Genomic DNA, 18,321 nt, shown 5'->3' with positions numbered 1-18,321 from the left:
AGGACTTCAAAAATCTCTGAAATAACGACTGGAAAAACGCCTACAGAAGTTGCTACAAGATCTCTGACACTATTTGATGGAAATTAAATGCCTTTAAATATACCTTTTACTGCACACATCTCTGTGTTAAGAGGCAAATTGAATCATGGTTATGCACAGTTTGGAGACTCCAGGAACCAGCAATGTGCACCTGTTAGTTTGACAGCAGTACTTAAGAGCAGGATCCAGAATGATTTCACCTGAGCAGTAAGTGACCTAAATGATGTTTTAATAAAAGGAACTAGCCTTTATCAGGACTCGCAAACATCGGGTGGAATAAAAGATAATGTTCTAGGAAGAGATTATATTGCAATACCAGAACTGCCAAGGATACATACCTTCTGTAATACAACATTCTAATTAACGTATGCTGAGGCATTTACTCTCCATATTGGTGATGATCACTATGACTCTGCATTGCGGAATATAGCCATGTCAGTTGATAAAACAATCCAGAGGTATCACTGGTAAATGATGATGCATGCTTATTAACAATTTCTGGTAATACATGTACAATTATTAATCAGGGATCGTGTTATACCAAGTATTATATGTCAGATGACATTTAAACACATTGATATATTTTGGCCTTTTGTTGTTTTGTCCAAATGTTTTGGCCACTTGCCACTTGTTAAATATAACACAAACACAGAAACACTTATCCTGCTTAACACTTGTCATGCTTTTCCCCTCTACTACATAAAGTCAGTGGTAGTGTCTCAGAGCTAATTGTGACAAACTCAGCTCTGCATTCTGAATACTCACCGGAAAAACACCTCCAAAAAAGACTTGAGAGAATAAGAGAAGACTTGGAGAATGACCACCGTCAGATTTGTTGAAAATATAACATGTAATATATATAACAAGCTTGTATTCCATTACAGACAATTTATTTGGTTATATGTCGTCATGATTTGTAGTTAGTGAAAACATTCATCTTAATAACGTCTACAGCATTGCAAATAGGCCTTGGAACATCATTACGTCACAGATGTCATACCAATTAAACTGGACTTTATGTATTGCTGCCTGCAACTATATCTATTTTTTTTTAATTTTATGGCAGATGTAGTAGATCTCTTATGAGTGGTAGACTATTGCAGAGGGGCAGTGCCTCCCTAGCTGTTGCATCAAACACCGGCACAAAGTAGAGGGACACTGTTCAAGACTCCAGTCTGGCCAATCAGTGACAAAAGCCACAACGGCCTGCTTATGTGGGGTCCGAAAATCAGGTCTTCATTTGGCAACCGGAAACAACGGTTAGCCCTAGACCTATCTCCACCATCATTCAAAAGACTGGTCACGGGTCGCAGGTCAGGTGAGAAAATTGTGTATGTGTGTGTGTGTGTGTGTGTGTGTTGCGTCAGGGGGCATACCATTAGTGGAAAGGTCACCTGGCCAGACACGGCCTAGGTCAGACGTGTTTGTCATCAAAGTTACCCACAAAGCCCGGGGGTTTGTGACGCTCAGAATAATGTTGTGCACAAGCCTCGTTGTCCATCATTTGGCCATTGTGTGGTGTAGATGTCACTGTCATGTTTTGCTATGGATATGAGGGATCAAAAAAAGCGCTTCCAAGAGACAGGAAACGAGAGTGTTGCCGTAGACCTTAGAATCGGGAGTAAAACACCCACCGTTTTTCTCTGTACCCTCCGAAACAAGGCTTAACCGGCTGTGGGGCCGAGTTTGTGGCCTCGCCAGGCAGCATTTAATGACTTCTGGTGATCGTATCATTGTCGCTCGAACCGCGCATCCACGCAATAGGACACTAACAAGCTGATAGGACTTCTGCTACTCGGGGGCCTCAGTGTTATCATAAAGACACAGAGATTCTTCAACCATTCACTGTTGGTTTGATCTAGAGCTGTGTGTGTGCACGCGCGCATGCGGGTGCATGTATAGAATGGGGTTCAAAGGCAGTGCAGGTTGGTCAATGCACTATAAGTATATATAACTGTATGTTAGACCGCATTTTCCACAAGCGAAGGAACACGCAGAGCAGGTAGCATACACAGGCAACTCTTCATGCACGCAAGCAGCCCTCAAAGAAATCATATTCTTATTGTAATTGTTGAAGTCATTGTGGGAAAGACTTGAAAGACTAGAATTTAAAGCTAAACTTCTTCAAAGTGTGACCATAACAAGCCACTTTATTCAACTGGTTCGTCCGTCCAGCAACCAGGTAAGCGATGCAGCCAAGGCACCGAGTGCCTTAATGTTTTGATATTTTTACTATAGACTCCTAGCAGCATGTTGAAGCCCCTAACTGCTCCTGAAAGCTGTGTCCATCAGTGTATGAATAATTGTCGCTTTGGACAAAAGCATGTGCTATTTGATGTAATGTAATGCAATGCAACGTTCTCACAGCTTTACTCTAACCCTAATCCTAAATGTATTCCAGTACTATTGCATGAAAAGAAAATGGAGCCACGAATGAGTCGAGACTTCGGGACCCTGTTATCCAACAAAATTCCCTCTACTTAAACTTTTCCTCTGGACGATGAGACCAAAAAAAAGTACCCGTACACACCAAGAAATCAAAATGAAGAAAACGTGTTCAGTGTTCTTGTTCCCCGTGTTTGCACTTGGCTTGACACTACCCTGATGCTGCCAAAGTTTGTTCTGACGGCAACAAACTTATTTTCATTTTAGTTTGGCGTAAGTATGTGTTTCGTTCTATGCAAGGTGTGCGGCTGTGTTTGCTCAAAGATATCCTTTGCCATATGGGGCTACAAACATTTGATTAAAAAATGTTAATTTGAATTTTAATCACGAAGCTTTCAAGGGGTGAAAAACAACAAGAGAGTCTCCGAATATCAACAAACCGCCAGCAGGCAAAACAAAAGCTGACTTAACATTTTGCATCTAGGGCCCCTTAAACTACTTCCCTAAATAATTTGTTGAACAGGTTAACATCGCATTGCGTATTAATGTACATGGTTTGATTAACTCTGGCATTTGTTTTTTTGGGGTTTCCGAGGATGTCCAAGCTGCCTGCCTTTCCTTGCACTTCTTTCCTGCTGCTTTGCATTCTGGGTATGACTCTGGTGACCACCGGGTTCCCTCAACCTCAACTGCAACTCGGGTAATAACAGGAGAAATAACTTTAAAATGCCCTGCTGTATAGGTAACAAACAACCCTTTGCTGCCCAGGTTGACGACCGCCAATGACTGTGCAGTGAATTAATAAAAAAGACAATCTCACCTAAAGGCAGAATCATGCCCTAGGATCCAGCAAACGCTAAGCAATGTGTTGTTGTCATTGTTTGTTAATGATACTTTACAAGTGTCATAAAGAAATGCGTTCAAAATAAAGGTGCACCTAATGATAGGTTTTGCAGAATAAAATTACCATTTTTTTCTGTTTCTAATGAAGGTTGTGATTTATTAAAAATGTATTAAATAAAAAAATATATACACACACATATATATATACATATATATATATATATATATATATATATATATATATATATATATATATATATATATATATATATATATATATATGCAAAACAATGAACACTAGATGTAAATTAATGCAAAGCAATGGATCATGGGCATCACAGGAGTGAGGAAGCGAGGGCCATAAAGATGGTCACAGAGGCAGCTGAAATTGCCTCAAGGTGGCTGTGGATCAGGAGAAGAGAGGCGTGGGTGAGGTAGTGCTACCTGGACACAAGCCGGGACTTGATCAATCCCGGCTGGGTTGCCTGGGCGAGGGTGTCTTTTGCAAGACCCGAAACACCTAATAAATCCAGGATACAATACTGATGATGTGTCCAGGCGCATCGCAATTGCAATTTGTGTTTGTAAACGGTCATTGTAGATAATAGACAATCCGTGTCTAAATACCTCAAATAAATAAGTAAATTGCTCTCAGCCATCAGCTTTATACTATATTAATCACCTAGATGCTTGTCAGTCAGTGTGCTAGGTCACCTTGAGTTCCGAATATCTAAAGTTGTGAATCATTTAAAGCAGATGGCTTGTAATAAAATAAATATGTAGCTCTGGCGACAGCCCTGTTAACACCAGATTCCTGTTTCTCTACGTCATAATGAAGCCTGGATGATTCAGATGAACCCAGACGTGATGACTACAACGTGCTGTTCCCCTCCATCTCCCTCCGTGATTGGAGCATTCAGATGATGTCGGCGTCCGGCGGCTTTGAGGCACCAACCAATAGGAAGGCAGATCTAGTGGAGGAAGCGTGGCTGTCTTCCCCCAAGTCGCAGCTTTTAGAGAACGCTGGGACAAGGTAATACATCTACTGCTAATACTACCACATGATAATGACATAACCGCAAATAATCATGATCTTGTCCTGGGACCTTGAGCCGAGGGCTGTAGCGATCATGATGTTCTAGTTGATTCATGGTCATACAAATAATCGCTCAAAACAATTTCTCCTTTACCTCATTTTAAACCACTGTCATAGTCTTAAGTTGAGATCAATGTAATAATACATGTCTACCTATTGCAGAAGAGCCATCTATTGACAGTTGAACATACAAATTTGGGTAGAAACAAGGCTTAATTTGACTCAACCCAAGTGAAAGAAACCTAGTAGACAATTTGGAAACATGATTAAGGAATTACCTAATAATCATGACAGCTCAATTCAGATAGTAGCTGTGGCCCTAGAGTTAGTTACTTCTTCTCGTAAAGTAAAATATTTGATCATTTTAAAAAATGTGGTTGTTTTTTGTATTATTTTGCATTGCCAGGGTGGAAATGGGGAAGAGGAACATGGTCGTGGCCGATGACGCAGCCTTCAGGGAGAAGAGCAAGTTGCTCACAGCAATGGAGAGGCAAAAATGGCTGAACTCCTACATGCAGAAACTTCTGGTTGTTAACTCTCAGTGACCGTGGTAACACATGCCACCAAATCGGCCACCAACCTGGGTGTCAACCAAATGACAAAGCTATATCTAGGAATAATTGTAATCATATTGTTATGTAAAGACCTAACCCCTTAAAAATATGTGAAAGAAAGAATGATCACTGATTTCATAAATTCACCCTGAATTCCCTGAAAAGTGTGAATAAAGTGTTACGTTAAAGTAATTTAACTTAAGTTTTTGTTGGTATTGAACATGTGCTCTGAACTCTAATAGAGACGAGTTTGGTCAAATAAAATTTTGTATGCAAATATGTCCCAAATGATTTTTTGTTCTAATGGTGGGAGTAGATGCTACTTTAGACTTACAGGGGGAAAAAAATGCACAATTACAGATGATTAGATGATTCTACAGATGATTGATTGGAAAAAAAACAGTTATTTGATTATTATATTGTTAATAGCCTTTATATGGTAATATTTATGTGGTCATATTTATTTACCATATATAGTTATATTATGTCTGGGAAATAATGCACTTAATAATACACTTATCATATCTAACATCAATCAATAATTTACTCTAAACCAATGTAGTTCAGCAGTTATGAATGATGGGAACGAACATTTTAAGAAGGCCTGGGTTGAAAAATAGTGAACATATTCTATAATATAGCATGATATAAGTTGTAAAAAATAAAAAACATTTTATTGAATAAAAAACATATTTTTGGCTTAAGTTTCAGTAAGTAAAAAAAGAAGACTTGAAACATGAATGGATATAGGCTACGTGAAAACCATTGCTAAATTAATCAAACCAACACCTTAATGATTAATAAATGTAAACTCAATGCATTCAAAATTTGTACAAACAAACATCTGAACATTGATACTTCTTCACACACATCTTTAGCTGTAGCCTGCTTAGCGCGTGTAACGCCTTCAGCCATAAAGTCTTCAATACGCATTTAGACAATGGTGAACAATGGATAAATGGTTTGGGCTTCGCAGCAGATATAGGGAAAAGAGGAGAAAAAAAGCTGTGTTTTTGGTTCATCTGTAATTTTGGCGAGGTTTGGACAAATGAGGTTCTACTGTATGCCGAGAAGTGATTAAAATCACTTCTCATTTCACTACATATATGTATGCTTGTATGTATATATATGTATGTGTATGTGACAAATAAACATCTTGAAGTCCGAATGATTTATGGCGGTATCAGCACCAGTGCATCCAAATGGCCAATAATCTCCTGTAGCTGCATCCTACTGGCCAGTCTGCTTGTGTCTCTCCTCTCCTGCAGTCGGGCCTCCAGCCGCAGCAGCAGCCGGCAGGCCTGCAAGGCCTGCACCTTACCTGCTGGCCAAGCCCCGTCAGCAGGGTCCTCTGGTGGGGAGAATCTTTTTGAGGCAGGCCTCTCTCCTTGAAGCCTGGAGATCCTGTAGATCTGGGGTAGCGCAGCCACAGGGTGGTGGAGGAGGAGGGGGGCGGCGAGCAAAGGAGAGAGGGCGGAGCTCCCAGAAGCCTGCTGCAATCCGTCGCCTCCCAGTTTTCTTGTAGGTTGGTCTGCTGACCGTTTGCGCCGAGGTTCATTTTCACGGCTCTGTCCTCTCTAAAAAATAAATAAAACAAACAAAATGGACCGTTGCTCCCTGGTTGATGGTGCAATAGGAGCTACCCAATAAGGCACTGAATGGGCAGATTATGGTGAGAACCAAGTTTATTCCGTTTTGTTTCGTCTCTATTCCATCCCGTCAATTTCTGCGAACCGTTTCCGATAAGAAAACGCAATTGGGGTCGACTCCATTTGCAAACTCAACGCTGAACTTGAGAATAAAAATAAAATAAAAACGGTTTGTTAAATTCAGCATCAACCTTCTTTCTGCTAGTGGACAGGACCTGTGAAGTGAAGTGAAGTGGTGAACTTTAGGGTGGTACCTCAAATTATACATTCAGTGGACCTCAAATTATACATTCACTGTTTTTTTTTATAACAAAAGACAGAAAACAAAAAACAACAGTGTGTGAATAGATAGATACACTCACCGGCCACTTTATTAGGTACACCTGTTCAATTGCTTGTTAACACAAACAGCTAATCTGCCAATCACTTGACAGCAACTCGTTGCATTAAGGAATGTAGACATGGTGAGGATGACTTGCTGAAGTTCAAGCCGAGCATCAGAATGGGGAAGAAAGGATATTTAAGTGACTTTGAACGTGGCATGGTTGTTGGTGCCAGACGGGCTGGTCTGAGTATTTCAGAAACTGCTGACCTACCAGGATTTTCACGCACAACAAACTCTAGGGTTTACAGAGAATGGTCCAAAAAAAGAGAAAATATCCAGTGAGCGACAGTTGTGTGGACGAAAATGCCTTGTTGATGTCAGAGGTCAGAGAAGAATGGGCAGACTGGTTCGAGACGATAGAAAGGCAACAGTAACTCTAATAACCACTCGTTACAACCAACGTATGCAGAACACCATCTCTGAACGCACAATATGTCCAACCTTGAAGCAGATGGGCTACAGCAGCAGAAGACCACACCAAGTGGCACTCCTGTCAGCTAAGAACAGGCAACTGAGGCTACAATTCACACAGGCTCACCAAAAGTGGACAATAGAAGATGGAAAAACGTTGCCTGGTCTGATGAGTCTTGATTTCACCTGCTACATTCAGATGGTAGGGTCAGAATTTGGCGTAAACAACATGAAAGCATGGATCCATCCTGCCTTGTATCAACGGTTCAGGCTGGTGGTGGTGGTGTAATGGTGCAGGGGATATTGTCTTGGCACACTTAGTACCAATTGAGCATGGTTTAAATGCCACAGCATACCTGAGTATTGTTGCTGACCATGTCCATCCCTTTATGACCAGTGTACCCATCTTCTGATGGCTACTTCCAGCAGGATAATGCACCATGTCACAAAGCTCAAATCATCTCAAACTGGTTTCTTGAACATGACAATGAGTTCACTGTACTCCAATGGCCTCCACAGTCACCAGATCTCAATCCAATAGAGCACCTTTGGTGTGTGGTGGAACAGGAGATTCATATCATGGATGTGCAGCTGACAAATCTGCAGCAACTGCATGATGCTATCATGTCAATATGGACCAAAATCTCTGAGGAATGTTTCCAACACCTTGTTGAATCTATGCCACGAAGAATTAAGGCAGTTCTGAAGGCAAAAGGGGGTCCAACCCGGTACTAGCAGGGTGTACCTAATAAATAGGCCGGTGAGTGTATATATATACACTGTGTGTGTGTGTGTGTGTGTGTGTGTGTGTGTGTGTGTGTGTGTGTGTATATATATATATATATATATATATATGAACACAAAAACACGTGTGACACATGGTACTTATAGTCTAGGGAATAACATTTTGCCCTCCTACACAGCAGATCCGAGGTTCCAAAATCTTGATTGTGAGGGTGAGGGTTCTTTTTAATAGTAAATACAAGGCCAGAAAAATAAAATGAATAAAGACAGACAACCAAAGTGATATTTCACTTTCACTTTAGATTACTTTACTTTATACATTTTATTCTTCTTGTTGTTGTATAGTCTTCTGCAATACCAGTTTGTTGAACAGTTTGTTGTATCGTTTTTCATGTCAGCAGACAAATTTGCATAACTGTCACAGGTCTTTAGACTGTGGTGGAAACATAGACAACTGCTAAACTGCTGAAGGAACCTTTTAGTTCCTTCCATGAAAAAGGTTCCTGGGACTAAAAGTTCCAGGTGCTTTGGGTGGAAACACAGCTTTAGATCATATTTGTTCCCAATTCTAATGTTTGGTCTAAACAACAACCGAATCTCCTGATCATGACTGCATGCTTTTGTGCATTGAGTTACTGCAAGAATACAAGATGCATTTGTAGGTGCATGTAGCTGTGTGTGTGTGTGTGTGTATACCTGTGCAGTGGGAAGTCCAAGCAGCATGTTGTCCAACCTCTCCAGCCCCTGATTTCCGTGCAGACAACCAGCGCTGCTTCTATTGGCCATGAGCCTGGCGCTGTCGACTGCGGGATGTACCTTAGCCAGGAGATGGCAGTCCAACACACTGTCCTATACACGGACACAGTATAGTACATGTTGTCTTGAGTTTGAATGAGTTTGAATTTTGGTCCAAGTGGCTCCAGGTTCCGGTGATGCACTCTGTAACCTTAGGGATATGTCAATATCAACTGTATAGCTAAATCTTCCTTGAAGATTTCTATACGTTCTAAGTCACAGGCCGAGACTACTCATTTTTTCATTCCCTTAACCATAAACATTGACTGAAAACAGTTCAGACAATTTTCTAAGCTTTGCAGTCAGCACTGCCTTGGCCAATGTAGCTGAGGAGAAAATGTGGGGCGAAAAAAGATGGTCACATTGACCAGTATGTTTACAGGTGTTCTACAACAGTACAAGCAGGGTTCATTCTGGCATTACACAATGAAATTCAAGGACTTTCAAGCACATTTTTAAGCACTATTTTTTTCATTTTTAAGGACTTCATGCAAAACAAATACATTTTCAATGTCATTTGCAATGTGCATGGTCCTCAATTATCTGACTCACCATCCAGGCCCAGAACAGCTTCTCTACATGTTTCCAGTTCACAAATGCCTCTAGAAGATCAAACAGCTCCTGTAATCGTGTGCATTCCTAAATAACAAACAAACATTTAAAAAACACCCACCCACCCACACCCACACCCCCCCACACACACACCGTGTGTGTGTGTACGATCATTTCAACCTGTCAAGTTCCAAAGGTGATTTCAAATCAGTATTTAAAGCTACATGGAACATTTGATTGTATATCTTTCTTATTTCAAAACAAGGACAAAACCGAATGAAGATGATTTTTTTTCCTTCTCTCCATTGACTGATGGCTTTTGCAAATCAAGTAGAAAAAAAACAAAAAAAAAGTACTGAGCAGGTCTAACCATCCAATGCAGGGATATAAAAAATGAATTTGATAGTACAAGGCATGTTATCAACTATTGACAGAGGAAGTGTATTTTAAGGTCCAATGTTGAGACTGTAAACAAAACTTTAAGTTGAAGTGGGGAAAAAAAAATTCTATCGACAATTGATTTCATCCACCCGCTGTATAGTCCTGCATGACATTACAGCATTACAGTTCAAAAATATATTCTGCTACCACAGTGCAACTTAATGAACAAGCACACAAATGAGCACACATACTGTACCTTCTGCAGTGCTGAGGAAATTTGACTGGAGGAAGAGGAGAAGGAGTAGGAAGAGTGGGAGTCCACAGACAGGACCTGAGTATAATACTATAATTCAGAAATTGCTCCTCAATCTTCAGTATTTCACAAACAGCTGATTCTACATAAAAAGGACAACCAAAGTTTTGTAACCTTTACCATAATAAAATAAAAAATATATAATCCGTAACACACAGGTATCTTTTCCCGCCGCAGACCTTGATGCGGGCATCAGCATCCAATGACACAAAGATCTTATCTTTGCCATCTAAAAACAAATACAGTAGATACATACATTTTTTATATTATTATATTGTCACTATAATAATAATAATAATAACCTTTATTTGTATAGCACCTTTCATACACTACATGTAACTCAAAGTGCTTTACATTAAAAGGCCATCAGATAGTGACAATGCAAGCAAAGCATTGCACTACTGCACTAACGCCATGTTTACAATTCCATTTGCACAGCTCAATTACAATTACCTCAGATATATATTACCACATCCAGTGCAAGGTTGTAAATATGTTGATATTATTGTGTTTTTATCTGCACTTATTTAATGCTATGTATGACTCGTGTGCCCGCTCTCCCTTGCATCGTTTGGTGAAGCCGCAACCCTCTTTTTGTTTACTTAAGTTGCCTGCACATTGTGTCAATGACAATGACATTTAATTGAATGCATTTAAAAAGTAGAATAATAAAATAATGAAACAGAAATCAAATAAATTAGGGGTAAAAACAAGTGCCCTGCTCCTACAATGTAGTTTAATATGTTTAAATTGTTTATCCTATATAATAGCACCACCTTGTGGTAATGTATGTACAGGTCCGTTTTTTATTTACATATTCACCTCCTGTGTGAACCCTACTCTAGTAAGGATACTCCGAAAGTCAATTCACGGCTATACGCTCCATTAGTAGTCGTCAGCTCCTGGATTTAAAGACTGTTCTTCATTTTTCTGATAGGTAAAGCAAAGTCTGTGAGTAGGGTTCATCTGGCAACATATATTAACATAACTAGCAGGTTATTTTCTGTTTGAACGACTCTCCAAGCATATCTTACTAACTCCATATCTCTATGCTGTCTGCCATATACAGTACTTACCATAACCTGTTCTATGCTCATCGTTTGTACTGATTACTAAGTTTGATATTTGATATATTTCTGTATTGCGCTTATTGTTTCACAAGATTCTCGGTAAACTTCATGAATCTTCATCTTTGCCGTGGAGTTTTTAGGAGTGTTTAACTAGTTGGATAGCTAGCGTCATCAGCTAACAAGGACTTCACAGTGAAAATACATTTCTGTATTGCGCTTACCATTTCACAAGATTCTCGGAAAACTTCATGAATCTACATCTTTGCCGTGGAGTTTTTAGGAGTGTTTAACTGGTTGGATAGCTAGTGTCATCAGCTAGCAAGGACTTCACAGTGAAAACACTGTTCTTTTTTATAATAATCATTTGTATCAGAGCCTCCCAGTCTACAACTTTTACACAAGGGTCTCTAATTGCCACAGTACACATATTTTGAGTGACTACGAAGCAGACCGCAGATAAATCCTTGGGCCATCTCTTTGTTTACACTTAATGGCCGGTCACTGTAACTCAACAGGTCTGGAAGCCCTCACACCTAACCCATACATATGCAAACGCAGACCGCAACCCATTGACGAAAATCTCTACATCTCAATGGAGAAATCCACCCCTTTCTCACTGAGAGGTGAAAATTCCTCAATAACCGGTTTACTATCATATGGCGATTTATTAAATAGTTGACAAATAATCCGTGAAGCAAACCATGCAGTTTAAACTGTATCAACAGCAAAACAATCTTGAGTGTTCAGAAGGACCCATATACTGTTTAGTCTCTTTAACATTTGTATGAATTATTATATATATATATATAATTTGATTTTATTCAATCAACTTTTATTGATTGATTTTTAACATTTTATTTTGACATTTATTTAAATCCACACACTTGGCCATTTAAAAAAAAAAATAGTAAAACTTTAAAACTAGTCACTTTAATTTATCAAGTATTGCAGACCTGTTTTGTCTTACCTCTTAAGATTCAAGATCAAGATTCAAGAGGTTTATTTGTTACATACATCTTAGTAGTACATTGCAGAGTTTGTCTAACAACACTGTGTCTATATTACCATTCAGTATGACACTGCATTGTTGTGGCCCACGACTATTTAAGATGTCCACTATCAAGTTGACTTGCTGTCAATTATAGCCTGCATTTTATTTTGTCTTTCTTTTGGGTAAATACTTTTATATTACTTAAACTACACAACTTCTTTCCATTTTAGATTTTAAAATTTTGTTTAAAAATGAACTTTTTCTCTGTACTCTTTAAATTCTGTTTTTAAATACTGTTTTATTTTAATCACTACTATACCCTTATTTTACATATTGTGAAAAGTTGAGTTAGCTCTGAGAATAAGAATCTCATTACTGGTAATGATGCTTGCATTGTTATCAAGTATTTGACAATAAACTTGAAACTATAATTACATTAACCTAGTGTGACTGCTCTCATTACAAAGCTATTGAACTTTGTAGTTTTAAAAATGTAAATAAAATAAAACAGCTCCCATTTTGAAATTGAAAAGCTGTGCAACATGTAGATTAAAATAAATCATTAAGACCCGTTCTTATTCATATGACAAAAAAACTATTGAACTTTGAAAGATGACCTCTGGTCAAGGTTCAAAGGACAATATCTCAGGGTTAGGGTTAGGGTTGAAAATCTGAAATCTCTCTCTGGAATGTGATTGTATTTTTTGTGATGTTAGCGCCATCTCATGATGACACACTGCAATTGAATAAATAGGTGTGTTTACAGTCGAAATTAAACACGCCCTGTCAGGACATATGAGAAGGAGAGGGGATTCCAGCCAAATGGCAGCCGGCTGGGAGGCGCCTTGTGGTTGACTGGAAGTTGACTGGAAACTGGTTGCAATTCGGCTGTCAGCCAGCTGGAAGAGCCCTCTTCCAGTGGCTCCTACTGTACAAACATTTTTTAATTCACCACAGTTCATCTTACTGGACAGCTAGTTGCTATAACTCAATAATGTGGTCAAGGTTGTACTTGATAATGCCAGTGTTAAATAATGTTCAACTGATGTTATTGGATCTTGCCATTTTTGGGCACCCTCACAATTCTGTGGGTTGCGGGTCCAAGAATAGCGAGCCCTAATGGTGGTAAGAGGTAGCGGGGACTACATTTGGGGTAGCTACCCAGTTGAGAAGGTGGGGGGAGGTTTTCTTAGGGGCTTTATATTTCTTCTTTTTGTACCAGCTGATATAAGTATAATATACTTTTTCCTTTTTGACAGCGAGTGTTTTCCTTGTTTAACAAGGCTAGAGGACAACACATAATACATCTGCATCTCAAGTGCATGGGAGAGGTTATAAGTTTGTGAGTCGGAACGTGAGAGGATTGGGCCATGTAATAAAGAGGGCCAAAGTATTTGCTTACCTGAAATCTTCATTGGTGGACATAATGTTTTTACAAGAAACGCACATAAAGCATAACGCAAAAAGGAGACTCAAGGTTAGCTGGGTTGACCAATCATATCAATCAATGTTTAGCACTAAAGCAGATGGGGGTGGCAATTTTGATTAGGAAAAATGTTCCTTTCATCCACTTTTCCACAATCAACGATCCCAATGGTAGGTTCCTTATAGTAGCTGGCGTTTTAAATTCCGTACCTATAACCTTAGTGAACTTGTATGCCCCCAACTTTGATGACCCTTCTTTCTTCAAGAAGGCTAGAGACGAATATTCTAATTGGGGGAGACTTTAACTGCATCCTAGACCCTCTTTTAGATAAGCTGTCTTCAAAATCTCCTCCTACACTTTTATACGATAAGAAGTTCACTACGTTCTTCCAAGAACAGATTTCCCTCTTTATCATTGAGAATGACACCGGTGATATTAATGATTCCATTTTATGGGAATCTCTAAAGGCAGTGATCAGAGGTCACATCATAGCTTTTGCCTCTATTAAAAGGAAAAGGGATATTAGTAGACTGAAAGGTATAGAACGAGACCAAGAACAGTCATTTAAGAACAATCCTGATGATGCTTCTCTTGAGTCAATCACTAACTAAAAACATGAATACAATACTATCCTGTCACAAAAAGTAAGCTCACTGCTTGCTAAGATGCAACAAAAATATTTTGAGTTGGGTGATAAACCCCATAGCTTACTCGCAAGGCAGCTGCGACACACACAAGTCGTGCCATCCATAAAATAAAGGACAGAAAAGGTAAATCTATAACAGATCCGGTTGGGATTAATAAATGGTTTGCACAATTCTATGAGGAGCTATACCAATCCAAATGTAAAACAACTGATCCCCAGATAATGAATGAATTCCTAGACAACAGCCAACTTCCCACACTCGACGAAGAAGCAGCAAAGGTAATGGATTCTGATATAACGTTGGATGAGATTAAAACACACATACTGTATACTTCAACTTACGCCGCCTCTTTAACATCATGTATCATAAACATACAGAAGAGTCTGAGGTAATTCCCTTGCATGCCCAATAGGCTTTCGAATGGAAATATATGTTGACCACCTTGAAACACTTTGGTTTTGGTAAAGGGTTTATTGACTGGATTGATATCAAATACAGTATGCCCACCCTCAAGCATCAATTATTACTAACTGCGAGGTTTTGCAGCCCTTCCATCTTCAGAGAGGCGTGCCTGCTTTTCAGGATTCAAGATAAATTGGGAGAAAAGCAAACTGATGCCCATATCAGACAAAGTAGTCCTAGGCTTTCTACAAACCACTCCCTTTCAAATTTTAAGGGACCAATTCGTACGTTAGGCATTATCACCACAAGAGAGCACAGGGAACTCTTGAAAAGCAACTGGGAATCCAAGATGCATCAGTTAAAACAGAATATTGAATTTTGGAATGCATTGCCCATCTCAATGGTTGATCGAATAAACGGCATAAAGATTGTTGCCCTCCCTAGACTTTTATACATTTTTCAATCCATCCCTTTTTTATTCCTCTTTACTATTTTAAGAAGTTGGACTCCATCATATCATCTTTTATTTGGAACAAAAAAACGGCCAGAATATCGAAAAAACATCTATGTAAATACAAAAAAGAAGGTGGCTTTGGTTTATCGCAATTCAAACCCTACTACTAGGCAGACAATCTGAATGCACTAAGCTTTTGGCGCGGCTGCCTGCCGCACTCATGAGAGCAGACCCTCATGGCTTCAAATTGAACTGGCCACATGCAGTCGTACTTCCCTCCCTGCACTACTTAATAACCGAGTCAGGACAAAGATTCCAATCTATATAAACAACCCAATTATTCTTCACTCAATAAAGATATGAAAAAAATCCAATCTTTCCTTAAACTGCCTAATGTTTACTTAGACAGCCCCAATCTGCCACAACCATGCCTTTCCTCCTGCTTTGGTTGACCCAATCTTCTCCATCTGGAAGGGCGGAAATATTGCCATAATAAGGGACATGTATGGTGAGGGGTACCTTGCTTCTTTCCAACTGCAACTGACCTATGATCTGCCGGCAGCACGTTTTTATAGGTACCTTCAGGGTAGGAATTTTATTACGACCCATACACCACATTTTGAACATATGGCCAAACATAAAACACTAGACAGAATCCTTTGTCATGCACCTGGCATTAAGGGATCAGCCTCTTCTCTGTGCGATACTCTATAGGCGATTGTAGTAATCTCAACCTTAAACTGAAAACCAAGTGGGAACAGGAACTGAAATCTCTGAAGTTGTCTGGGAGGCAATTCTTGATAGAATACACCATAGCTCTATGAATGCCAGGCACTCCTTAGTACAATTCAAGGTAGTACACAGACTCCATTATTCCTGTGTGAACCCGACTCTAGTAATAATACCGCAAAAGTAAAACTCATGATCGGCGATACGCTCTGTTAGTAGTCATCAGCTCCTGGATTTAAACGCTGTTCTTAATTTTTCCGATCGCTAAAGCAATGTCTGTGTAGATGGTTCATCTTGCAACATAGAGTAACATAACCGGCATGTTTTTTTTTTGTTTGAACGACTGTCAAAGCATATATTTTATAGTAGCTAAATCGCCATGTGGCTAAGCTAACACGGTATCTCTATGCTGTCTGCCTACTGTTTAGTAAGTTTGATGATATTTCTGTCCTTACCGCTTCAAGATTCTGAGTTAACTTCATGAATCAACACCTTTGTCGTCGAGTTTTTGTGAGTTTTTAACTGGTTGGATAGCTAGCGTCATCAGCTAGTGGGGACTTCCCAATAAGCGTTCCTCAGCTAATTATTTTCTTATTTCAATGGAGCCTTGGACTTTCATGACACCTAAAAGGCACAAAATAAACCCATGTGCTAATTTTTCCTACCTGCAACTGTCCAATTTTAATAATATTAAAAGGAGACAATTGACTATCAAAAGAGGAGATTTACGGTGTTTTTTTAAGGGTTAAACGTTTGCCCAAACAGACTGCCTTTGAACATAGTGAGAAGCTGCAGCAGAGTCGCACCTTTCTCAACCCATTCTTTAATATATCAATTTCAGTTTTTGTTCATGATAACCTTGATAATGTCAACGTTCGTGCGAGACGTGGCCGTGTGGGGGCGGGGTTTGCTTACCGCATGAAGCAGCCTGGCTCGTTCTTCTTGCACAGACAGCAAGCTCCGCCTTTGGAACCTCAGGCAGCCAATCAGCCACTGAAGTCTCCTCAAGGAGGCATGGTCCAATTGGGTTGCTTGAGGAGTCAAAAGATTCACCTGAGGCACACAGATGAAGAAACAAGCTCCAACATTGTGAGATGTAATATACCTGATCTGAGCAGGAGTTTCCCACAGCATGCAATTTTACAAATATAATAATACATGAATGGATCAGTCAAGAAAAAATGTAGTCTAATTCATGTGTTGCCATTTACAGATAATGTAATGTGTACATTTTCCAAAATGGGAATTCTTGTCTTGGTTTCATATTATAGAATGAAAAGTTATGTTTCAGACTGCTGGATGAATCCATAAAGCAATGTCAATGTCTATTTAAGATCAGTTGACTTCTGGTTTTGATCATTATTTGACCATAATTTTACTGTGTAAATTAATCCCACAGACACATAAATGAACCAATTGACGGATTAATTGACTGGTTAACAGATTGATTAATTGCAGCCATAGTAATATCTATAGGTCTATTTAGTTACAAATGCAAATTAAACAGTATGTCAGATGCTAACGTTGTACAGCAAAACAATCCCTACTGCTGGAAGATTCAGCAGCGTGATGTCTAGCTGCTGCGTGCGATGCAACAGCACTCGGTCCAGTGTTCCTGTAGCGAGGAGCCAGCCCAGGGCCAGGAGGAGATCTCGACTGCCCACGATTGACTCTTCTCCTTCCGTCACACATATCCATTCAGCATGATAGCCGATCTGCCACATGCCCAAAGCCACCAGCGCCCTCCAGTCAGAGGCTGGACAGAGCGAGGGACAGAACAAGACTAAAGCAAGTTACACACTACAAGACACTCAAGTCGATGTTGGCCCCGATTCCCCCCTTCCGACAATCGTGGGCAGTGCAGATATTTTGATGAATCTAAAGGTTATCATGGCAGATTATCCTGTGGTGTGAGGTATGTTAGGAGTATTTTTTACTTCTCCGTTCTGCTCGGTAGTCTTATGTTTACGATCCGATATCCTGTAGTCCGAGGAGGCAGGCTGTGGATTGTTACATGAGAAAGATCGAAAGCCAATTTGGAGCCAAGCTGACTGAAACGGAACAAGTCATAAGTACAACAGCAGCCATGGCGGCGAATGCGAAATGCAAAGCATAAAGTAACACGTACAGCCCATGTTCACGTCATCTCCATGACTCCATTCTTTTTTTGTTTTGGATTTTCTGTAAAAAATAGTTTAAAAAAATAGCCTGATATGTTTGTTCACTCTAAAGTCACGTTGGACAGCGCATGATTTCCGGTTTTGGGAATCGGGACTATCTGTAATCTTGCGTAGCTGCACTTCCATGTCAAATCTTGTGTGGCTTCGTGACTATGGTTGTTGGTGAATGGAATCTATTTGTGTGTGATGTGCTGTTTTGGCAAATCGTTGCTCTCCACACACTATAGGAAAAAAACTGTTAAATTCATCATATGTCGTGATGTGTGGGGATTTTC

At 39.6% G+C, this 18,321-nt stretch overlaps 2 protein-coding genes across 3 annotated transcripts; one reads left to right on the top strand and one right to left on the bottom strand.

Annotated features, from left to right (window-relative positions):
• Positions 1–3,020: 3,020 nt before the first annotated feature.
• On the top strand, positions 3,021–4,965 carry pth2 (parathyroid hormone 2; the record flags this gene model as incomplete). Its single annotated transcript, XM_080012097.1, has 3 exons — positions 3,021–3,124; positions 4,106–4,300; positions 4,770–4,965. The coding sequence occupies 3 exons, from the start codon at positions 3,021–3,023 to the stop codon at positions 4,906–4,908; spliced, it is 438 nt and encodes a 145-aa protein (XP_079868223.1). The 3' UTR covers positions 4,909–4,965.
• Positions 4,966–5,335: 370 nt separating this feature from the next.
• On the bottom strand, positions 5,336–17,653 carry tedc1 (tubulin epsilon and delta complex 1). 2 transcript variants are annotated; one of them, XM_080011974.1, is made up of 6 exons: positions 17,414–17,653; positions 16,782–16,919; positions 10,091–10,165; positions 9,454–9,540; positions 8,803–8,955; positions 5,336–6,494 (listed from the first exon to the last, which is right to left on the bottom strand). In XM_080011974.1, exons 1-6 carry the CDS (start codon positions 17,588–17,590, stop codon positions 6,090–6,092), a joined length of 1,035 nt encoding a protein of 344 aa, XP_079868100.1. In that variant the 5' UTR covers positions 17,591–17,653; the 3' UTR covers positions 5,336–6,089. The 2 variants fall into 2 exon arrangements, with proteins under 2 accessions (XP_079868100.1, XP_079868101.1); XM_080011975.1 differs by having other exon boundaries at positions 9,454–9,522.
• Between the last annotated feature and the right edge of the window lie 668 nt (positions 17,654–18,321).

This window comes from Zeus faber, assembly GCF_960531495.2.
Source record: "Zeus faber genome assembly, chromosome: 13".
Taxonomy (NCBI): Eukaryota; Metazoa; Chordata; class Actinopteri; order Zeiformes; family Zeidae; genus Zeus; species Zeus faber.
Note: the sequence above shows the minus strand (reverse complement) of the source record. Positions and strands in the feature narration are given on the sequence as shown.